The sequence below is a fragment of the Salmo trutta genome, chromosome 13 (genome assembly GCF_901001165.1).
Source record: "Salmo trutta chromosome 13, fSalTru1.1, whole genome shotgun sequence".
Lineage (NCBI taxonomy): Eukaryota > Metazoa > Chordata > Actinopteri > Salmoniformes > Salmonidae > Salmo > Salmo trutta.
Genome location: NC_042969.1, coordinates 70,922,137 through 70,947,974, shown reverse-complemented (window position 1 = coordinate 70,947,974; position 25,838 = coordinate 70,922,137). Strand labels below are relative to the sequence as shown.

Sequence of the window (25,838 nt, the reverse complement as noted above, 5' to 3'; positions counted from 1 at the left end):
CTCCTCTCTCTTCATCTTTTCCAGCCTCCTCTCTATTTGTTCCTCCCTTTCTTCCACCTCTCTCTCCTCCTCCCAGTCTGTTTCCAGATCTGTCCATCCGTCAGGAGGAAAGGACTGATGCTCTGATGGAGTGTTCAGAAGAGGCAGACATGGGACCAGGTCTGGTAGCAACAGGAGAGAGAGTGCGAGGAGAGAGATCGAGGAGAGAGAGAGAGAGATCGAGGAGAGATTATTATTATTATTATCTTTCACTTGCTTTGGCAATGTACATATATGTTTCCCATGCCAACAAAGCCCTTTGAATTGAATTGAGAGAGAGAGAGACACACACACAAAACTAGATCACCTATTGGGAAACAAAGCAAAATGCATTGCTAACTGGCCCAAATTTGACAGTACACCATGGCAAACTATTTGAACATGATAACTGATCAAAACCTTGACAAAGTACAGACAGTGAGAACAGCCTTGCCATTGAGAAGGGTAGACACAGGAAAATCTGTGTCACGGTAGTCGTAGGATTGAGACCAAAATGCAGCGGGTATATGTACACTCATCTTCTTTTATTTGGACAAAGGGAAACCAAAAACTTATACAAAAACACAACGACGATAGACAGTCCTGTAAGGCATAACGCTAAACACGGCAATAACCTCCCACAAAGTGACAGGTGAAAACAGGCTCCCTAAGTATGACTCTCAATCAGCAACAACGATGTACAGCTGTTCCTGATTGAGAGTCATACCAGGCCAACACAGAAATACAAAACTAGAACAGCCCCTTAGAAATACAAACACAAGAACATACCCAACACCCCGGAACACATAAATCAAATACCCCTCTACAATACACACACACCCCGGACCACCTAAATCAACTACACCCTCTACATCGACACTTACACCAATAAACCCCAGAAACACTCTACACAAAATATCCCTCTATCTAAACCCATACACAAAACCATGAAAACAAATACCCTCTGCCATGTCCTGACCAAACTACAATAACAAATAGACCCCTTTACTGGTCAGGACGTGACAACCTGGCTCCCTGTAGCATAAAGGCTATGCAGTCACTGTGCTACATTGTTGCCTGCCATCAAATGAGGGACAGTGTCTGACAGACCAACCAACCTGCACATTTCTTTGTGTTATTTAATTATTTTCTTACTGATATCCATTCCTAATACAACCCCATCCCCCCACCCTTGATTATTGTTCTTACTGATATCCATTCCTAATACAACCCCATCCCCCCAACAACAACAATTTAGAGAGAGAGAGAGAGGCAGAAGATAAGATAATTGAAGAGAAAGAGAAACAGAGATATAAGTCAGGAGAAGTGAAGAGAAAGAAAGACAGAGAGAACAAAGAGAGGCAGAATAGCAGTGAAGAGGAGAGAGACAGAGAGAGACAGAGAGAGACAGAGTGAGAGAAAGAGCAAGAGAAGGATAGAAAGATAGTCACAATTAGATTATGACTCGCTAGCTATATGTCATATAATATCTTCTTGTACCATCATAAAGACTCATCTATACAGAGAAAACATGACATGACCCACCACTTGTTTGTAGAAAGTGAAGGCCATCGCTGTATCCACTGTGGTAGGCCTTGTCCAAAGCCTGAGGAGAGTATAGAGGTCATAGAAACAAACATTCTGGACTATCATTGCTCCACATCTAACATTTCCCTGTTGAAATACCAAACCCATTCACAAGGTTGGTTAACTCTTGAGGTCCCACTCATCTCCACAATGATTGGTAAATCCACCTTAAGTTTATTTCTCTCTTATTTTACCAGGTCAGTTGACTGAGAACACATTCTCATTTACAGCAACAACCTAGGGAACAGTTACAGGGGATGAATGAGCCAATTGTAAGCTGGGGATGATTAGGTGACTACAATGGTATGAGAGCCAGATTGGGAATTTAGCCAGGACACCAGGGTTAACACCCCTACTCTTACAATACATGCCATGGGATCTTATAGTGAGCCAGGAGAACTGTTTAACATCCCCCTACATAAGCCAATTAGTGCCTCCTACTGGCCCTGCAACACCACTTACAGCAGAATCTGGTCTTCCATCCAGGGACTGACCAGGACCAACTCTGCTTAGCATCAGAAGCAAGCCAGCAGAGGGATGCAGGGTGGCATGCTGCTGGCAAGATATGAACCACATATATGGAATACCTTACAAAAAAAATTACACCTGCATTCGCTGCTGCCGATAGGGCAGTTTAAAACTGTTGTTAAATGAGTTCACTGAAGTGTGACATTGTTTATAACTTGTTGTAATAACCTGAAGTAATGCATTTATAGCTGTCTTGTAGTTTATCTTTTTGGAACAGGAGTGGAGAAATATGATTTTTTTCTTTCAGCATCTCTTGATAAAATGTGAATGTGTGTTTAAGTGTTAGCTTTTACACTTATGTGAGCAGACAGTATTTCAACCACATAAAATATGCACCTAAGAAGAACTGAAATCTTATCAGAAACGTTTTATCATTTTATCAGCTTTTTATTTAGTTAAAACCTGTCAAACTGATGACATTTAGACATCTTGCACAGGAACAATCTTTCCACTGTTTGAGTTATTGCATTTTCTCCGCAGTCCCTAAACGAACGAGGCAACTTTACCGGCGTTAGCTAGATTATAATGCATTCATTTTATCGAAGTAAGACATTATTCTGGTGAGCACTACTTTATTTAGTCTTCTAGAGCAACAAGTTATGACAGGAGAGAAGCTGCATGTATCTAACCATAGATGACAAATTGCCTACCAAAAGTCGGAAATTATAATTTGGCCTACCAAATGTCGGAAATTATTAGCAGAAACGTATCTAAATTAGGGGTGAATGTAGCACAAGCCAGTAGGCTATACCGTCCAATGCAGAGTATCCGCAAAGTCAATTATTATGGTGCATCAAACTGTGCAGGTAGGCTACTTTTTTTGCATTTGTGGTCCTTTCTTGTTTGAGTAAACAATATACAGTTTCACAAAACATCTTAGTCTTTACACTGAAATAGTTTCTGATAGTAGTGTTTTGAATATGTCACATTAGTGTGATCTGGGTTGTCACTAAGTTAGATTCATTTGATGTGTGTGTGCATCTCATTTGAAAGCAGAGTTTCATCTTGAGCAGGGAGTACATCATTTTGATTGCTGTGTTTCATTTTGCAAGATGTCTGTGGGGTTTGGGGAAATTGGCTAACTGTTTTATGCTTAGAGTTGAGTACCTGAGATGTAGTTTCAGCAAACGTGTGTTAACATTTGGGAAAAACTGTAATAAAAGTTAATAAAAATACAGCATTATGACATCGACTGTACTGCAGGTGATGGCTCTACAGTCCTCCTATCCTTCTGATAGGCTTATGAGCTTCCACCCATAGAGATCCCATTACATTTCTAGAGGGGCCATGTCATAAACCCTCAAAGTTCAATTTTGGGGTGAAAATGGCAGCCATCTTGGTCAGGGATTAATCCCAAACTATTCTAATTGGAATTAATGGCAGTAGAGATGTAGGTGATGCATTTCCTGCTTTTTCTTATGCAGGAAAATAAAAGTCATGAGATGCATCAGAAATTGAAAAATGACAGTTGTAACTCCACAGAAGAAAATATATGATTCTTGTTGCTATGCTACCAGTTAGCACTTTTAACTTGCAGTTTGCGCCCACCTTTATGCACAGGTAATACAAAATTATAGCTAGTGTCTAAAATAATGATATGGATTTAATATTTGTCAAATTGTTGAGCATGTCCTCCAAATTATACTGAACAAAAATATAAACACAACAATTTCAAAGATTTTACTGAGTTACAGTTCATTTAAGGATATCAGTCAATTGAAATGAATTCATTAGGCCCTAATCTATGGATTACACATGACTTTGAATATAGATATGCATCCGTTGGTCACAAAAAAAGGTAGGGATGTGGATCAGAAAACCAGTCAGTCAGTATCTGGTGAGTCCACCAATTGCCTCATGCAGCTTGACACATCTCCTTTACATAGAGTTGATCAGGCTGTTGATTGTGGCCTGTGGAATGTTGTCCCACTCCTCTTCAATGGCTGTGCGAAGTTGCTGGATATTGGTGGGAACTGGAACACGCTGTCATACACGTCGATCCAGAGCATCCAAAACATGGATGATATGTCTGGTGAGTATGCAGGCCATGGAAAAACTGGGACATTTTCAGCTTCCAGGAATTGTGTACAGATCCTTGCGACATTGGTCTGTGCCTTATCATGCTGAAACATGAGTTGATGGCAGCGGATGGACCTAAGGATCTCGTCACAGTACCTCTGTGCATTCAAACTGACATTGATAAAATGCAATTGTGTTCGTTGTTCGTAGCTTATGCCTGCCTATACCATAATCCCACTGCCACCATGGGGCACTCTATTCACACCGTTGACATCAGCAAACCGCTCACCCACATGCGCCAGACACGTGGTCTGAGGTTGTGAGGCACGTTGGACGTACTACCAAATTCTCTAAAAAACCACTGGAGGCGGCTTAAGGTTGAGAAATTAACATGAAAGGAACAACCCTGGTGGACGTTCCTGCAGTCAGCATGCCAATTCCACTCTCCCTCAAAACTTGACACATCTATGGCATTGTGTTGTGTGACAAAACTGCACATTTTAGAGTGGCCTTTATTTTCCCCAGCACAAGGTGCATCTGTGTAATGATCATGCTGTTTAATCAGCTTCTTGATATGCCACACTTGTCAGGTGGATGGATTATCTTGGCAAAGGAGAAATGCTCACTAACAGGGATGTAAACAAATTTGTGCACAAAATCTGAGAGAAATAAGCGTTTTGTGCATATAGAACATTTTCTGGGATATTTTATTTCAGCTCAATATTTTTTTTTGTGTGTAAAATAAGCATTAGAAATGGTCCTTATTTAGCAAATCAAGATCCTGATATAGACCTCATTCAAGAACATAATGCATTGTAACTGAAAATATATTATGAAGGCCTACCATCAGTATTAGGCACATGTTGAGAAAATAAGATGTCCACATCAGGATCATGATATTTAGTGAGTGTTACTGATTTAAGAACAAACATTATGAATTTACTGAACATAAATGTAATAATGTTTGTGTATGGTTCAAAAGTCAAAACTCATGTCGACATTCATTGTTATTGAAGGAGAATGTAGTTACAGAAATCTACAAGGAGTTAGTAGAAACCATATTTATTTAAGCAAGTCAGCCATATCAGCTATTGTTTTTTTAAAAAGGTAGTAAATGAGGCTGAATTAACTTTTTTTGCAGCCAGATGAGGCTCCACTGATAGCCAGGTGTATTGGTGGTAAGATTCCCTCCATGGTGCTGAATGGAAAGCTCCACTGTCGGGACAGCTTTATGTCGGCCCACAGTTTGTAAGCACTGTTTCTCACTGTTATAGTGCAATTAATATATTGTTTAGTGTTGTGTTGTGACTTTGCTGGCATGCATCAAAATGTACATGCCAAAATCATCACTGCCCATGAGTGACAGAACACTGAGCCAATCACAGCGCTACTACAGAAAATGACCAAAGTCTACTCTCTGTATTTTTGCTGGCAGCCCCTCCACCACAGAAAGCACTGAACTAGGCTGAAACACCTGCATTTTGGAGCTGCCTTACTCAAGAGACCAAGTTTGTATGTGGCTTTATTAACTCAATTATTATTTTAAATTTTTTACATTGTTTGCAAACTGATATGTAACACAAATTAATGTCAGGTATGTCCGGGTGGGAAATTGCAAATGTGAATTGGGCAAAGCTGGAGGTAATAATGCATTTTGGTTATAGTTTATTGAGATGCATGAATACACCACACCAAAAGCTTGATTTTATGGCTTTTTTCAAATGAATTTCCTGCAAATCAATGATCCATGTTCACTACTTGGTCAATTGATTTGAAGATATAATCTACGCAAATACATTTTATGAATTGATAGTTCACCTCTGTTTTATTGTATTCACTCACAAAATAGTATTTCAAGAAGATCGAAATGCATAGGTTATTTAAATGAAACTGATTGAGATCAATCAAATGATTGGCTTGCAGATGCAATTTCACCTGTAAAACATTAACAATTATGATAATTCAATTGACATTGATGATGGCCTATTTTGAAATTAGGTATGCCTAACTTGGTGTTTGAGGGTACTAAAAGTATAACCTTTTCTTGAGACAATATCTGTGGGCATGTCACGCCCTGACCTGAGAGAGACGGTTTCTCTATGTGGTTAGGTCAGGGTGTGGGGTGGGCATTCTATGGTGTCTATTTCTTTGTGTTGAGCCGAGTATGGTTCCTAATCAGAGGCAGCTGTCTATCGTTGTCTCTGATTAGGAATCATACTTAGGCAGCCTTTCCCCACCTGTAGTTGTGGGATCTTATTTTTGTACTGCTCGTTGTAGCCTGCAAGACGTGACGGTCATTTGTCATTGTTTATTCTTTTGTTGAAGTGTTCTGAGTTAAAATAAATTCAAGATGAACACGTACCACGCTGCACCTTGGTCTACTCCTTTTGACGATTGTTACAGGGCATCAGTGACGCGAATCAAGAGCAAAACATAATTGACAGAAACAACTTGTATTGTTGCATCTTGTTGTCCTTTGGTGGCTAGCTAACTAGCTCAAATTGTCTCCCTTTCCTAAAGCTTCATAGGGCTAGGCCCCTTTTTTTCTCAATTTCCTGCCTGAATGATGTGCCCAAAGTAAACTGCCTGTAGCTCAGGCCCTGAAGCCAGAATATGTATATAATTGGTACCATTGGAAAGAAAACAATTTGCTGTTTGTTGAAATGTTAAAGTAATGTAGGAGAATATAACACAATAGAAATGGTAGGAGAAAATCCAAAAAACAACCAGAATTGCTTTTTTTTGAGAGACCATCCTCTTAGAAATGCAAGAGAAAGGTCATATTGAAAATTAGCGCCCTGGATGCAACTCCTATGGCTTCCACAGGGTGTCAGCAGTCTATGCTCAAGGTTTCAGGCTTGTAACTTCAAAAACAAATAAGAAATAACAGTTTTAGTAGAAGGACACAGTCTTAGAAATCCGTGTTTGTGTGCGCCATGAAAATATTACGCACCTGCTAAAATTGGTTTCCTATTGAACATACTTCTTTCCAAAATAAATATTATAGTTTGATTACATTTTAGGATATCTGAGGAGTAAATAGAAATGTATTTTGCCTTGTTGAAACAATTCCTTTCTCTGCAAGTTGAACGAGTGGATTACTCAAATCGATGGCGCCAACTAAACAGACTTTTTGGGATATAAGGAGGATTTTATCTAACACAATGACACTACATGTTATAGCTGGGACCCATTAAGTGAATATTTCATCTTTATATGTATGTGTATATATATGTATGAAATATACTGCTCAAAAAAATAAAGGGAACACTTAAACACCACAATATAACTCCAAGTCAATCACACTTCTGTGAAATCAAACTGTCCACTTAGGAAGCAACACTAATTGACAATAAATTTCACATGCTGTAGTGCAAATGGAATAGACAACAGGTGGAAATTATGGGCAATTAGCAAGACACCCCCAATAAAGGAGTGGTTCTGCAGGTGGTAACCACATACCACTTCTCAGTTCCTATGCTTCCTGGCTGATGTTTTGGTCACTTTTGAATGCTGGCGGTGCTTTCACTCTAGTGGTAGCATGAGACGGAGTCTACAACCCACACAAGTGGCTCAGGCAGTGCAGCTCATCCAGGATGGCACATCAATGCGAGCTGTGGCAAGAAGGCTTGCTGTGTCTGTCAGCATAGTGTCCAGAGCATGGAGGCGCTACCAGGAGACAGGCCAGTACATCAGGAGACGTGGAGTAGGCCGTAGGAGGGCAACAACCCAGCAGCAGGACTGCTACCTCCGCCTTTGTGCAAGGAGGAGCAGGAGGAGCACTGCCAGAGTACTGCAAAATGACCTCCAGCAGGCCACAAATGTGCATGTGTCTGCTCAAACAGTCAGAAACAGACTCCATGAGGGTGGTATGAGGGCCCGACGTCCACAGGTGGGGGTTGTGCTTACAGCCCAACACCGTGCAGGACGTTTGGCATTTGCCAGAAAACACCAAGATTGGCAAATTCGCCACTGGCGCCCTCTGCTCTTCACAGATGAAGCAGGTTCACACTGAGCACATGTGACAGACGTGACAGAGTCTGGAGAACGTTCTGCTGCCTGCAACATCCTCCAGCATGACCGGTTTGGCGGTGGGTCAGTCATGGTGTGAGGTGGCATTTCTTTGGGGGGCCGCACAGCCCTCCTTGTGCTCGCCAGAGGTAGCCTGACTGCCATTTGGTACCGAGATGAGATCCTCAGACCCCTTGTGAGACCATATGCTGGTGCGGTTGGCCCTGGGTTCCTCCTAATGCAAGACAATGCTAGACCTCATGTGGCTGGAGTGTGTCAGCAGTTCCTGCAAGAGGAAGGCATTGATGCTATGGACTGGCCCGCCCGTTCCCCAGACCTGAATCCAATTGAGCACATCTGGGACATCATGTCTCGCTCCATCCACCAACGCCACGTTGCACCACAGACTGTCCAGGAGTTGGCGGATGCTTTAGTCCAGGTCTGGGAGGAGATCCCTCAGGACACCATCCGCCACCTCATCAGGAGCATGCCCAGGCGTTGTAGGGAGGTCATACAGGCACATGGAGGCCACACACACTACTGAGCCTCATTTTGACTCGTTTTAAGGACATTACATCAAAGTTGGATCAGCCTGTAGTGTGGTTTTCCACTTTCATTTTGAGTGTGACTCCAAATCCAGACCTCCATGGGTTGATAAATTGGATTTCCATTGATTATTTTTGTGTGATTTTGTTGTCAGCACATTCAACTATGTAAAGAAAAAAGTATTTAATAAGATTATTTCATTCATTCAGATCTAGGATTTGTTATTTTAGTGTTCCCTTTATTTTTTTGAGCAGTGTATATATGTATGAAACCTGTGCTGGTGGGAAAATATTTTGATGTGGGGCGCCGTCCTCAAACAATCGCATGGCATGTTTTCGTTGTAATAGCTACTGTAAATTGGACAGTGCAGCTAGATTAACAAGAATTTAAGCTTTCAGCCGATATAAGACACTTATATGTACCTAAATGTTTAAAATCCATAATTTTTATCATTATTTATTTGAATTGCGCTCCCTCCAGTTTCACCGGAAGTTGCCCCGATCCTTAATTAAGAAGGTCTAAATTACTAGTGGTTTTACTTAATTCTCCATACTGGCCAATGATTATAACAGTGATTCTTATCCAACCATAAATTCATACATTGTGCCCCTGGACTGAGAGGATGGGAGTTCCATATGTAGCTAGATATGTTAATGTTAACTAGCTGGCTCATCGTTGCCCATGAAAGGAAGTTAGGCAAGCAAGCAAGCATTTTAGCATGGTTTCATAGGACAACAACAAATAAAAGTGTGTACTGTATGACAAAGTCATACACCATTTTGTCAACATGAAAGAGAGGATGACATTGGTGTTTTCCTACAACTAGGGTGAGTCAACATTTTTTTGTACATGCACGAACACATACTTACACACAGAGAAATCAGAACCATGGACAGCCACATTATATTAAGCTTACGTTGTTTAGACTAAACAGTTTTTGCTATGTTATAGTTGTCACTGTAGTAGACTCAGTGGCGACCGGTCATTCAGGGCAGGTTGCCTGTTTTGAGACCCACACTTTAAGGTAAACAATAGATAAAATATGAATATATATATATATATATATATATATACTGTTGAAGTCCGAAGTTGACATACACTGAGGTTGGAGTCATTAAAAATAGTTTTTCTACCACTCCTCAAATTTCTTGTTAACAAACAATAATATTGGCAAGTCGGTTAGGACATCTACTTTGTGCATGACACAAGTCATTTTTCCAACAATTGTTTAGAGACAGATTATTTCACTTATAACTCACTGTATCACAATTCCAGTGGGTCAGAAGTTTACATACACTAAATTGATTGTGCCTTTAAACAGCTTGGAAAATTCCAGAAAATTATGTCATGGCTTTAGAAGCTTCTGATAGGCTAATTTACATAATTGGAGTCCATTGGTGGTGTACCTGTGGATGTATTTCAAGGCCTACCTTCAAACTCAGTGCCTCTTTGCTTGACATCATAGGAAAATCTAAAGAAATCAGTCAAGACATCAGGAAAACCTGCTGTAAAAATTGTATACCTCCACAAGTCTGGTTCATCCTTGGGAGCAATTTCCAAATGTTTGACGGTACCACGTTCATCTGTACAAAGAATAGTACGCAAGTGTAAACACCATGGGACCACGCAGCCGTCATACCGCTCAGGAAGGAGACGGGTTCTGTCTACTTGAGATGAACATACTTTGGTGCAAAAAGTGAAAATCAATCCCAGAACAACAGCAAAGGACCTTGTGAAGATGCTGGAGGAAACAGGTACAAAGTATCTATATCCACAGTAAAACGAGTCCTATATCGTCATAACCTGAAAGGCCGCTCAGCAAGGAAGAAGCCACTGCTCCAAAACCGCCATAAAAATGCCATACTACGGTTTGCAACTGCACATGGGGACAACGATTGTACTTTTTGGAGAAATTTCCTCTGGTCTGATGAAACAAAAATATAACTATTTGGCCATAATGACCATCGTTATGTTTGGAGGAAAAAGGGGGAGGCTTGCAAGCCGAAGAACACCATCCCAACCGTGAAGCATGGGGTGGCAGCATCATGTTGTAGGGGTGCTTTGCTGCAAGAGGGACTGGTGCACTTCACAAAATAGATGGCATCATGAGGCTGGAAAATTATGTGGATATATTGAAGCAACATCTCAAGACATCAGTCAGGAAGTGAAAGCTTGGTTGCAAATGGGTCTTCCAAATAGACAATGACCCCAAGCATACTTCCAAAGTTGTGGCAAAATGGCTTAAGAACAACAAAGTCAAGGTATTGGATTGGCCATCACAAAGCCCTGACCTCAATCCTATAGAAGATTTGTGGGCAGAACTGAAAAAGTGTGTGCGAGCAAGGAAGCCTACAAACCTGACTCAGTTACACCCGCTCTGTCAGGAGGAATGGGCCAGAATCCAACCAATTTATTTTGGGAAGCTTGTGGAAGGCTACCTGAAATGTTTGACCCAAGTTAAACAATTTAAAGGCAATGCTACCAAATACTAATTCAGTGTATGTAAACTTCTGACCCACTGGGAATGTGATTAAAGAAATAAAAGCTGAAATAAATCATTCTCTCTACTATTATTCTGACATTTCACATTCTTAAAATAAATTGGTGATCCTAACTGACCTAAGACAGGGAATTTTTGCTAGGATTAAATGTCAGGAATTGTGAAATTTGTTGTCTGAGCCTTTAGGCCTAGAAATCTCAGTTGCAAGGCATATGAACTAGCAGGTTATAGAGCAAACAACTCATTTATCACAACACATAGGTTGTAACATGGCTTTTTGGGGGGCTTGGCTTCCCCAGTAATTTTACCCATGCACCACATTTTATGCGTAGTCTTTAACAGGGCTCTACAACCTTGTTCATGGAGAGCTATCATCCTGTAAGTTTTCATTCCAATCCTAATAGCTCACCTGATTCTAATAATTAGCTGATTTATAAGATGAATCAGGTTAGTTACAACTGGGGTTTGAGTGAAACCTTACAGGATGGTAGCTCTCCAGGAATAGGGTTGGAGAGCCCTGTAATGATAGGCTATTCAATAGGCTACATTTGTCGGTACAAACTTTGATTGAGGAAATGATAACATCATTTAAAAGACATTTGCGCTCCCTCACCTAAAAAAAAGTAACACTACAACACTGCTTATTTTCAACATATCAAAAAACATATCAAGATCAGGATATGGACCTCAGCTAAGAGAAGCTTCATATCTTGAATTTGAAGAGAAAACACAGATATCTGATGTATAGAGTCAGTATTTGTCAACATGAAGAGAGAAAATAGGATGACACATATGTGGCCACAGGAAATGTCCATGTGTGATGTTAGGCGTAATCCCAATATCATACACAGTATGTTTAAAAGACACATCGGGATTCAGAATCATATCCACAAAACTCAAAACATGCATTGGAAATGGTCTGTATGCTCTGGAATATAAAAAATGTTTATCCCTGATATGGACCCATTTTTACCCAGTTTAGTCTCAAAAATATATGTAAACAGACCACAAATGTCTCAGATCTTTTTTTCTTGGAAAGCTGTGAGCACTATTATATGATACTTGTTGAATTTACAACTTGTCTAAGTCCTATCATATACTGATTTGAGTCAGTGTATGGCTATGGATTGACTACATTGTTTTAATGAAATATTGGCATATTGATAGTTAACTTGAACAATGTATGGAATCATTCCTCTAAAACTGTCTGGCTAGCTAAGACACAGCGCATATATATATTGTTTGCATGTTTGTTTTCAGGTCTGGGGGAAGGGGGTTGGGGATTGTTTTCAGGTCTATGGGAAGGGGGTTGTTTTCAGGTCTAGGGGAAGGGGGTAGGAATAGAGGGCTGGGTCTAGAGGTATAGAGGTTGTTTTGGGGTCTAGGGGAAGGAGGTTAGGGCTTGTTTTGGGGTCTAGGGGAAGGAGTAGAGGGCTGGGTGGCGAGGTAGAAGGCTGGTTGGAGAGGTAGAGGGCTAGGTGGCAAGGTAGAGGGCTAGGTGAAGCGGTATCAAGGTCGTTTTGGGGTCTAGGGGAAGGAGTACAGGGTTGGGTGGAGAGGTAGGCTGGTTGGAGAGGTAGAGGGCTAGGTGGCGAGGTAGAGGGCTAGGTGGAGCGGTATAAAGGTTGTTTTGGGTTCTAGGGGAAGGAGTAGAGGGCTGGTTGGAGAGGTAGAAGGCTGGTTGGAGAGGTAGAGGGCTAGGTGGCAAGGTAGAGTGCTAGGTGGAGCGGTATCAAGGTTGTTTTGGGGTCTAGGGGAAGGAGTAGAGGGTTGGTTGAAGAGGTAGAGGGCTGGGTGGAGGGCAGAAGGCTCGGTGGAGGGCTGGGTGAATGGGTAGAGGGCTGGGTGGAGGGGTTAAGGGCTGGGTGGAGAGAGTAAGGGTTGTTTTGGGGTCCAACCTCCCAGTTGTAGGGGTAGAGGGCTTCAAGGATCCGGTAACCGTTGGCCACACTGCAGTTGAGGGGCATGCCGCTCATGACGATGACATACATGGAGCGAGGGTCTGGTGGACAGATGTCCGCCTCTCCAGCGAATGGCGACACAGTGAGGGTGTGCGCATAGGGAGAGGAGTGGGTTGGCTGGCTACTGGACAAACCACCGTCCACATAATGCTGTGAGACAACACACACACAGCTTTTATAGCATTATTTTTCTATTCCAGAAATAGCACACCTGATTCAACTTCTCAACTAATCATCAAGCCCTTTACTACCTGAATCAGGTGTGCTAGTTCAGGGCTACAACAAAATTGTAAAATCTTTGCTGATAGCCTGACTGGAGTGTGTATGTCTTGCATGCAGGTGTAAAAGTGTTTGAGGGTGTGCATTAAGTGAAAGTATATTAGGATTATTATTAGCCTACAGACAGTGAGCAGTGTGAGCACTCACCACTCCTTTGTAAGACGGTGGCTGTATACCATGGTACCCAGGGATAAAGCAGCTGCACAACAGTGCCTTCATGTAGGGAAAAAAGGAATGCAGTTAAACATCACTGCCTAATATACAGACAGTATGACCAAGTTCTTCACATGTTGATTCTTCTATCTAATGGTTTAGGGTGAACAAGGGTCAACTGATTTACACAAAATATTAGCTTTCTTAATGTCATAGTCTATAGCAAAGCACATGCACTTAACCCCCGCCCAAACACCTGCACAACTTCCTCTCGGGATGTGAACTCTGACACCACAGTATTCTGTCCATCTGGGATGCGCGTCATGACGACGGCGAGGCGTCCACTGGCCCGGATGTGGGCATCGTCTGGTAGCGAGTGGCGCAACAAACCTTCTATCCACACAAACACGTTCCTCGCCAGGTGCAGTGGCCCCCTCCTCTGCAGCGCAAACCTCCGCATCTCATCACGCACCATGTCTGCATGACACACAGTCAACATGGCACACACACAGATAGAGGCACAGAGAGACAGGCATAGACAGTCAGCATGACATACAGTCTGAATGGCACAGATGTAAGCTACACTTGCAGTGTGATTAAACCATGAATCAACGCATCTCACATTACATGAGGGTCTGGGTGTTGAGGGCACTGCACTCTCCTGGCTACAATCATACCTCACATGCTGGGACCCACTACATCTCCCTCAATGGCCACACCTCAGACTCAGCTGCACTTTTACAGGGTGTCTGTCCCCAAGTAGTTCTGCATGGCTCAGCTGTTTGTTCACCTTGCAAATAACCCATCCACAACGCCGGATTATATGTGAAAAAGTGAAAATCTGAGGCCAGCACCCGACACTAACCCGCAAATATAGAACATGTGCTAAAGGCCAGTCACAGATGGCAGAACAATGTATTGACAGTTGGTGCAGGATTTGTTATACTTAATTAAGATATGTTTCTTCTTATAATTTCTGATATTTTGGTAGGCTGTTTGTTAGTCATCTTGTCTATGATTAGATCAGTGGCGACCCGTCATTCAGGGCAGGTGGGACCGACCTGTTTTGAGCCCCACATTTTTAGCTAATGTTTTTGCATGTTATTTTGGCATTAATACGTGTCACATAATAGTTTGCGAACAATGTAAAAAAAAAAAAATCATTGAGTTAATAAAGCCGCATGCAAACATGGTCTCTTTTTTGCTTCCTTGCGTAAGGCAGCTCCAAAATTCAGGTGTTTCAGCTTAGCTCAGTGCTTTATGTAGTGGCTTTGCTGGCATGCATCCCAACTTTAGTTTTTGGTTTGCCCCACCAAACTTTACATTCTGGAATGGCCACTGGATTAGATACATGCAGCTTCTCTTTGGTCATTCATTATATGTTTCCCTAGAAGAATAAATGAAACCTTGCTCAACAGAATAATGTAATTGATTGATAGAATGAATGCTTCAATTTAGTTGATATCGGTAGTTCTCTGTCATCTCTGTCATCTTTCACGGAGCAAAGACATTTAGGGACTCAGGAGAAAGTCCAATAACGCTAAAAAGATTTTCTGTGCAAAATATACGACCAACGTCAGTTTGACCAGTTGTAAGGAAATAGAAAGCTGTTGTCACGTGTTCTCCCTCTCCGGCCCTTAGGTCACCAGGCTGCCCGTTAGGGCGCACACCTGTCACCAGCGTTACGTGCATAATAACAATCACCTGGACTCCATCACCTCCTTGATATTTCACTCCCTTTGGTTTCTTCCCCAGTCTTCATTGTTGCTGTTTCATGTCGGTATGCTGTTCGTGTTTCTTGTTTTGTTAATTTATTCATTAAATGTAATCACTCCCTGAACTCGCTTCCTGACTCTCAGCGTACATCGTTACAGAATGATGACTCAACAAAGGGAAACGTCAGAGTTAAAAAAAAAAAAAATTGTGTTGGGGTGAAGTTGAGTCCGGGTGTTGGAGCCGGAGCTACCTGGGAGGCCTCAGCCGGTTTGTAGGCTCCCATGCCTCAGCGGGTTCGATAGGTTCCCGTGCCTCAACCGAGGCAACCAGGAGGTCTCAGGTTTCATCAGGCTCTCACACCTCAGCCGGTTTGTCAGGTTTCTGTGCCTCAGCGGAGGCGACCGGTCCCCGGAATCGTCCCTGTGGTTGGCGTTCTGCGGCTGGAGCCGAACCCGCCTGGGAGGGGGTACTATCATGTACGCTTTCTCTCCGGCACTCTAGGTCGTGAAGCTCCTGCACCTCATCCGGATCGACAGGTTCCTGCGCCTTAGCAGAGGTGACCAGTACGTTCCCGATCCCCGGGATCATAATCTTGGTTGGTGTCCTGCGGCTGAAGCCGCACGTCGGGGAGGAGGTACTGTCAAGTGTGCTCCCTTTCCGGCCTCTAGGTCACCAGGCTGCTCATTAGGGCGCACATCTGTCACCAGCGTTATGTGCATAATGACACTCACCTGGACTCCATCACCTCCTTGATTACCTGCCCTTTATATGTCACTCCCTTTGGTTTCTTCCCCAGTCAAAATTTTATGGTGCTGATAAAGACAGCCCCTCTACAGGTTTCAAATTGAGAATTCATATTCTCTGAAGATGCTGAAAGAAGTCATATTCCTCCACCCCTGTTCCCAAGCCCAAATTTTGCCTACATTTGGTGTATAATTTCATTGCAAGAAATTCTTAATTCTGCTGGAGTTAATATTAAGGCTGTGAGCATTTACAGACTGACAGTCAGTGTCCAGATTTCACTTTCCATTTAACCCATCTAAGCCATAGGCCTATTTGAAGTCCCATCTTGTGACTGTCAATTGTATAAAGCTTCACAATCCTCACCAGACTGGTCTCAGAGCATTTCATATTATTCTGTATGTAAATCCAAGACACTTCACTTAATATGATTTGGTACATAAGACAGATGTTTTTTTTGGGATAGGGGGCGGTATTTTCACGTCTGGATGAAAAGTGTGCCAAAAGTAAACTGCCTGATACTCAGGCCCAGAAGCTAGGATATGTATATAATTGGTAGACTTGGATAGAAAACACTCTAAAATTTCTAAAACTGTTTGAATAATGTCTGTGAGTATAACAATACTGATTTGGCAGGCGAAACCCCGAGCACAATCCATCCAGGGAATTGTATTTTTTTAGGTCAATCTGTTTTCCGTTGGTTTTCTATGGAAAGCCTGTTTTAATAGAAATATGCTTGCAGTTCCTATAGCTTCCCTAGATGTCAAGAGTCTTTACAAATTGGTTGATGTTTTTCTTTAGAGAAATTAAGAAGTACGGCTTTTCAGAACGAGGGTCCAGCCAAGTGCTCTCTAATGTTTTGATGCGCGATCCAGGTCACGCGCTTCACGTTGTTTTTATTCGGAATTGAACACAGTTTATCCCGTCTTACATTTTATCGATTATTTACATTTTAAAATACCTAAAGTTGGATTAGGAAAGTTTTTGAAATGTTTGTACAGCGTTTACAGGTGATTTATTAGATATTTTGTAGTCATGCTGGGCGAGCCGGAACCGGGGTTTTAGTAGTGTTGGAACGCGCCAAATAAATTGATATTTTGGAGATATAACGATGGAATTAATCGAACAAAAGGACCATTTGTGATGATTATGGGACATATTGGAGTGCCAGAAAATAAGGGAAAGCCGCACACTCTAAGAGCTCAGATGCAAAAATGTAATAACCAACGTTTCGACAGCAAAGCTGTCTTCATCAGGGTATCATCACAAACACTGCGAGATGAGTCATTTATATAGTGTCAAGAGACACACAGGTGCTTGTAATCATGGCCAAGAGTGGCCTAATATCATTGGTTAACTCAAATATTAAAAAAAATGGTATACAAAGAACATACAAAAAGACAAACAAATGGATAGCATAGGATCATAACATTTGAAGTCTAAAATGTATCTAACAAACAACTACAATGGCAAAATCACAATAATCACAAGAATGGCTTCAGATCAAAGTCTATGTTGAGACCGAAGGGAGCAAGTGTCTTTAAATTAAAGATCCAGGCAGCCTCTCGTTTTAACAATAAATTATCAAGGTCACCCCCTCTCCTCGGGAGGGTGACATGTTCGATGCCAATATAACGCAGAGACGAAATCGAATGGCTTGCTTCCAAAAAGTGGGCCGCAACTGGGTATGTCAAGTTTTTGCACCTAATGGTGCTACGATGCTATGAGATACGTATTTTTAATTCACGCTTTGTTTTACCAACATAATTTTTACCACAATGACAAGTTATAAGATAAATAACTGCCTTAGTGGAACACGTAATAACACCTTTAATTGGGATAGATTTCCCTGTTTGGGGGTGTTTGAAGGATCTACATTTATAAGTGCCATTGCATTGAGCACAGCCATTACACTTGTAATTTCCATCCAGTATGGGCGCAAATAGACGTTGTTCAGGAATATCTTGGGGTGGTAAATCAGAGTGTACCAATTGGTCATATTGGAGTGCCAACAGAAGAAGTTCTTCAAAGGTAAGGCATGAATTATAGCGTTATTTCTGAGTTTTGTGTCGCACCTGGCGGGTTGAAATCTGATGTGTTGGTATGCTGGGCGCTGTCCTCAGATAATCGCATGGTTTGCTTTCGCCGTAAAGCCTTTTTGAAATCTGACACGGAGGCTAGATTAACAAGAAGTTAAGCTTTAATTTGGTGTATTGCACTTGTGAATGTATGAAAGTAAAATATTTCAAATACATTTTTTTGAATTTCACGCTCTGCATTTTCTCCGGATGTTCTCAAATTGATCCCGTTAACGGGATTTGATCCATAAGTTTAAGGAAAAAATGAATGCAGAAGTCCACCAACTTCAAAATTGGCAGTTTGAATTTCATCAAGGGTAACTTTAGCATTTTAGCAATTTTTCAACTACTTTGAAACTCCTTGTTAGCTAAGCCTTCCACTAAACATACCGTAACCCTTTTAGCTAACCCTAACTCCTAAACTTAACCTTAATCCTAAGCCCTTAACCTAGCTAATGTTATCAAACTAGCTAACATTTGCCATAACCTCTCTAGGGTATGTGGGACGAAATCGTCCCACCTACTCAACAGCCAGTGGAATCCCGTGGCGCGATATTCAAAAACCTTAGAAATGCTATTACTTCAATTTCTCAAACATATGACTATTTCACACCATTTTAAAGACAAGACTCTTGTTAATCTAACCACACTGTCCGATTTCAAAAAGGCTTTACAACGAAAACAAAACCTTAGATTATGTCAGCAGATTACCCAGCCAGAAATAATCAGACACCCATTTTTCAAGCTAGCAAATAATGTCACATAAACCCAAACCACAGCTAAATGCAGCACTAACCTTTGATGATCTTCACCAGATGACACTCCTAGGACATTATGTTATACAATACATGCATGTTTTGTTCAATCAAGTTCATATTTATATCAAAACCCAGCTTTTTACATTAGCATGTGAACTAGCATACCTCCCACAAACTTCCGGTGAATTTACTAAATTACTCACGATAAACGTTCACAAAAAACATAACAATTATTTTAAGAATTATAGATACAGAACTTCTTTATTCAATCGCTATGTCCGATTTTAAAATAGCTTTTCGGCAAAAGCACATTTTGCAATATTCTGAGTAGATAGCTCGCCATCACGGGCTAGCTATTTTGACACCCACCAAGTTTGGCACTCACCAAACTCAGATTTACTATAAGAAAAATTAGATTACCTTTGCTGTTCTTCGTCAGAATGCACTCTACTTCAATAACAAATGTTGGTTTGGTTCAAAATAATCCAAAGTTATGTTCAAATATCCTCTGTTTTGTTCGTGCGTTCAAGACACTATCCGAAGGGTAACGAAGGGTGAGGCGCCGGCGCGTATCGTGACAAAAAAATTCTAAATATTCCATTTTTGCAAACTATTACGGATTAGAAAGGGAAGGCCAGCCGCGAGCTGCCTAGTGACATGAGCCTACCAGATGAGCTAAATTACTTCTATGCATGCTTCGAGGCAAGCAACACTGAAGCATGCATGAGAACATCAGCTGTTCCGAATGACTGTGTGATCATGCTCTCTGTTGCCGATGTGAGTAAGACCTTTAAACAGGTCAACATTTACAAGGCCGCAGGGTCAGACGGATTACCAGGATGTGTACTCAGAGGATGCGCTGACCAACTGGCAAGTGTCTTCACTGACATTATCAACCTCTCCCTAACTGAGTCTGTAATATCAACATGTTTCAAGCAGACCACCATTGTCCCTGTGCCCAAGAACGCCAAGGAAACCTTCCGAAATGACAGCACTCACGTCTGTAGCCATGAAGTGCCTTGGAAGGCTGGTTATGGCTCTCATCAACACCATCATGCCAGAAACCCTAGTCCCACTCCAATTCGCATACTGCCCCAACAGATCCACAGATGACGCAATCTCTATTCCACTCCACACTGCCCTTTCCCACCTGGACAAAAGGAACACCTACGTGAGAATGCGGTTCCTTGAATACAGCTCAGCTTTCAAGACCATAGTGCCCACTAAACTAAGGACCCTGGGACTAACACCTCCCTCTACAACTGGATCCTGGACTTCCTGACGGGCCACCCCAGGTGGTAAGGTTAGGCAACAACACATCTGCCACACTTATCCACTCAGGGATGCGTGCTTATTCCCCTCCTATACTCCCTGTTCACCCACGACTACATGGCCAAGCACAACTTCAACACCATCATTAAGTTTGCAGACGATTATGGTGGTGGGGCTGATCACCGACAACACGGTGAGAGGTTTGTGTGTAATAAAGAGATGCTCTGCTTTTTTGACACCACTCTCCACAAAGAATGACCAAGTTAAGCTGCAGCTGGCCCAGAACAGAGCGTCAGGTCTTGCGCTTCATTGTAATCAGATGGCTAATATTAATACTAAGCATGCCAGTCTCTCTTGGCTAAGAGTTTAGGAAGACTGAAAGCATAACTTCTTATTTTTACAAGAAACAATGTGTTGGAGATTCCAAATTATTTGCAAAGTCAAGTTACACACAGCACTGACACACACACCCCATCAGACATGCCACTAGGGTATTTTCACAGTCCATATGTCCAGGACAAATTCAAGGAAACGTACAATATTATACAGCCATGAGTGCACGGAACTCCCTTCCATCTTATATAGTGCAAGTGAATAGCAAACCTGTTTAAAAAAAATAATAATAAAGTAATACCTCACAGCACAATGCCTCTGCCCCATGTGACCTACTTGTTGTGTGAATGTACTGAAATGTATGTGTAAATAATAGATGCACACACACAAACACACACACACACACACACACACAAACACACACACACACACTATGTGTTAATGTTTTTAAATGTAATGTCAATTGTTGAGTCTTTTGTATGTAATGTATTCTTCGTTATGTGTCGGACCAGCTGTAAGACTAGCTGTTGACATTGGCGTTGGCTAATGGGGTTCCTAATTAATCAAATCAAATCCTGGACTCCACCCTCATTCTTCGACCTCCGCAACAATGCCAAAGTCAGGTCCTCCCTCTCCCGTCTTGCCAATGAAACCCTCATACATGCATTCATCTCCTCCATCTTGACTACTGTAACTCAATACTCTCCGGCAAACTAAATCTCTCTATAAGCTCCTTGCTGTCCCCAGTCCACCTGGTTGTGCTGCTGCTCCAGTTTCAACTGTTCTTCCTGCGGCTATGGAACCCTGACCTGTTCACTGGAAGTGCTACCTTGTCCCGGACCTGCTGTTTTTGACTCTCTCTCTACTGCACCTGCTGTCTCTAACTCTGAATGATCGGCTATGAAAAGCCAACTGACATTTACTCCTGAGGTGCTGACCTGTTGCACCCTCTACAACCACTGTGATTATTATTTGACCCTGCTGGTCATCTATGAACTTTTGAACATCTTGGCCATGTACTGCCTTGGTTCCTCTCTAGGTTTCTTCCTAGGTTCCTGCCTTTTCCTAGCCACCGTCCTTCTACATCTGCATTGCTTGCTGTTTGGGGTTTTAGGCCGGGTATCTGTTTAGCACTTTGTGACATCAGGTGATGTAAAAGGGCTTTATTGATACATTTCATTTAATTTGAAATGGTTCAAAACTCTACAGCCCGACTCCTCACCCACACTAAATCCTGGCAGCTCATCACCCCTTGCCTCCGTGAACTCTGCTGGCTCCCTGAAACTCCCTCCCTGCAGCCATCACTATCTTTCAGTCCATCCTAAAGCCCCACCTAAAGCCCCCCCATGCACACACAAATAACCCAAGCACACACAAATAAATACACTACAAAGACATTCCTCTTTTCACCATACTGAGCAGCACCTAAACCTAAACCCTTACCATACCCCTCACCTAAACCGGATTCGTATCCTAACCCCAATCCCGTGCCTTACCCTAAACTGTGTTTGTATCCAAATCCCAACACTACCCTTCCCATACATCACAATCTTTCCCTTCTTGGAGCCCACCCCTCTCTTTATTTATGTTTTGTTTAGTCTGATGTTTTGTTTTGACTCCTGTTATTTTTGTATACTTTACAAAATATATTTTTATTGTAAAGCGAATTTGGGTCCTTGAAAAATCACTCTATTAGTCCAATGTATTATTACATGTATCTTCAACCAACAATAAAACATGAACAATGTAATGTACCAAATAAACCTTCTCACCTAGGCTGGTTCCACAGACCAAAGCAGCAGCTACCAGGGACCCGGCCGAGGCCCCCATTACCTTAGGGGCTGCTTGTAGCACCAACGGGGCCAGGTCCAACATGCTCTGGGCCACACCCAACTGGTAAGTGGCTTGGAACCCTGACGCAGCGAAGGAGATGGACAGCGGAGCAGGCTCAGACTGACCAGCCATAAGCGGACTGGACAGAGAAGGAACAGACGTATACTGTTGACCAGTAGAGAGAGATTCCATAGACTGCCTAGTGGAGAGAGACAGACCATCCACAGACTGAACATCCACAAAATGACCAGACACAGATTGCCCCCTGGGAAGCGGTTCCATAGACTGACTAGCAATGAACTGACTAGCAACAGACTTCCCATTGGATAAAGACTGAACAGCATCAGACTGACCGCTGGACTTTGCTGGAGACATGTTTAGGCTGCGGGAATAACAACCGGACTGTCTTTGGTGTCCAAGGAGAGGAGAGGAGAGGATGTCTGGCTAGTCTTCTTCTCAACCTCTATGGGTATCAGTCTTCTTCTCACCAGGAGAATATCTGAGCTTTTAGCAGGCAGAGCGGTAGCGTGGTTCTTTTCCAAACTTCACATCAATGTCTATCTAGACTTGTTTAAGGTTCTGTAAATCCAAACAAGGAGGTGGAACAGAGTGAGTAGAACCGAAACACTCCAGTCGAGTTGCTCTTTAAGTAGTCCAATAGATAGTAAGTGTATCAGTCCACACTAGTTCAGTCTGATGACAGTGAGTAGCAGCCCCTGGCTCTCGAGGTGAAAGGTGTGCCGTCCTCAATTTTACACATCATGGACTATCAATTAAATTAGATTAAACACAGTCAGTTGGAGGTCTCTTCTCCCCCAGACCTCTTCTGTGCGGGAGAGCATATGTCTCTTGCTGTGTTGTGAATGAATAGTCTGCTCTGCTGTCTCTTTGTACTGTACAAACAGGAAGCTGATCTACGTAGCCATGGTAATCAGAGCCCAGGGCCCTATTCACAAAGCGTCTCTTATAGTTACTGCTGATCTAGGATCACTTCCCCTCTTTTATTCATTATAATCTAAAAGGCAAAAGTGATCCTACATCAGCACCCCTACTCTGAGACGCTTTGTGAATACGGCTCCATGTGATGTTCTAAAGCATCAATCTGATGTTGTTTCAGCTCCCAACTGAGACTGATCTGATTTCCTCACCCACTGACAACTTGAACCAGGGTGCCCTACCGTCTACACATACATAAGAAGGGTGTATTCACTAGAAACCAAACAGAAGCAATCAGAACGAAACTGGGCGGGATCTACCTCCATTTGTCCAACATAAACATTTCATTGCAATTTTTCTTTTGTTAGGAGTAAACAAACCGTATCCATTTCTAAATGTTTTGCTACGGTGTCCCTTATCAGTGGGCACCACTGATAAGGGTGCCCACCCCCATAGGGTCTCAAAGACTGGAGTCTGTGTATTGTGTGGTTTAAGGATCAACTCTGCATCAACTCTGCATGTGTTGCTTGTTCAGTTCAGTGATATAACAGAGTGTCATGAACTACAGTCATACACATACTACAGTCATACACAACCACCGGTTCAGGAACATCACAGATGAAATATTTTGAGAACAAAATATTTGAATTTAAGCATTAAAGGATAATCTGGGATTCAAAAACAACAAACTGGATACCCTGCCACTTTTTTTGGTAAAAAGCTGAGGGACGGGGCTGGAGAAATGTGGATGTACAGTGGGGAAAAAAAGTATTTGATCCCCTGCTGATTTGTACGTTTGCCCACTGACAAAGAAAGGATCAGTCTATAATTTTAATGGTATGTTTATTTGAACAGTGAGAGACAGAATAACAACAAAAATATCCTGAAAAATGCATGTCAGAAATGTTATAAATTGATTTGCATTTTAATGAGGGAAATAAGTATTTGACCCCCTCTCAATCAGAAAGATTTCTGGCTCCCAGGTGTCTTTTATACAGGTAACGAGCTGAGATAAGGAGCACACTCTAAAGGGAGTGCTCCTAACCACAGTTTGTTACCTGTAAAAAAGACACCTGTCCACAGAAACAATCAACCAATCAGATTCCAAACTCTCCACCATGGCCAAGACCAAAGAGCTCTCCAAGGATGTCAAGGACAAGATTGTAGACCTACACAAGGCTGGAATGGGCTACAAGACCATCGCCAAGCAGCTTGGTGAGAAGGTGACAACATTTGTTGCGATTATTCGCAAATGGAAGAAACACAAAAGAACTGTCAATATCCCTCGGCCTGGGGCTCCATGCAAGATTTCACCTCGTGGAGTTGCAATGATCATGAGAACGGTGAGGAATCAGCCCAGAACTACACGGGAGGATCTTGTCAATGATCTCAAGGCACCAAGAAAACAATTGGTAACACACTACGCCGTGAAGGACTGAAATCCTGCAGCGCCCGCAAGGTCCCCCTGCTCAAGAATACATATACATGCCCGTCTGAAGTTTGCCAATGAACATCTGAATGACTCAGAGGACAACTGGTGAAAGTGTTGTGGTCAGATGAGACCAAAATGGAGCTCTTTGACATCAACTCAACTCACCGTGTTTGGAGGAGGAGGAATGCTGCCTATGACCCCAAGAACACCATCCCCACCGTCAAACATGGAGGTGGAAACATTATGCTTTGGGGGTGTTTTTCTGCTAAGGGGACAGGACAACTTCACCACATCAAAGGGACAATGGACGGGGCCATGTACCGTCAAATCTTGGGTGAGAACCTACTTCCCTTAGCCTGGGCATTGAAAATGGGTCGTGGATGGGTTTTCCTGTATGACAGTGATCCAAAACACACAGCCAAGGTAAGAAAGGAGTGGCTCAAGAAGAAGCACATTAAGGTCCTGGAGTGGCCTAGCCAGTCTCCAGACCTTAATCCCATAGAAAATCTGTGGAGGGAGCTGAAGGTTTGAGTTGCCAAACGTCAGCCTCGAAACCTTAATGACTTGGAGAAGATCTGCAAAGAGGAGTGGGACAAAATCCCTCCTGAGATGTGTGCAAACCTGGTGGCCAACTACAAGAAACGTCTGACCTCTGTGATTGCCAACAAGGGTTTTTTCACCAAGTACTAAGTCATGTTTTGCAGAGGGGTCAAATACTTATTTCCCTCATTAAAATGCAAATCATTTTATACCATTTTTGCCATGCGTTTTTCTGGATTTTTTTGTTGTTACTCTGTCTCTCACTGTTCAAATAAACCTACCATTAAAATTATAGACTGATAATTTCTTTGTAAGTGAGCAAACGTACAAAATCAGCAGGGGATCAAATACTTTTCCCCCCACTGTACCAATAATCGATTTCCCCTTTAATACACTTTCTGAAATTGGCCAGCAGACAGGATACAAGAGCTTTATTTAAGAAACTGTATTTGATTTACTCTTTAATAATGGCACAAAGGACAAGGTTTGTTTGTATTCACTAGCTAACTCCCCAGTTGTGCAGCAGTCTAAGGCAATACATCTCAGTGCTAGAGGCGTCACTACAGACACCCTGGTTCATGTCCAGGCTGTATCATA

General features: G+C 42.3%; 1 protein-coding gene across 1 annotated transcript; it reads right to left on the bottom strand.

Moving 5' to 3' along the window:
* LOC115206838 (patatin-like phospholipase domain-containing protein 2) lies at positions 1-23,192 on the bottom strand (the record flags this gene model as incomplete). Its single annotated transcript, XM_029774018.1, has 6 exons — positions 22,273-23,192; positions 13,859-14,079; positions 13,597-13,662; positions 13,108-13,320; positions 1,564-1,624; positions 1-161 (listed from the first exon to the last, which is right to left on the bottom strand). Coding segments are annotated over exons 1-6 (1,158 nt in total), but the record flags the coding sequence as incomplete, so codon positions are not given.
* Between the last annotated feature and the right edge of the window lie 2,646 nt (positions 23,193-25,838).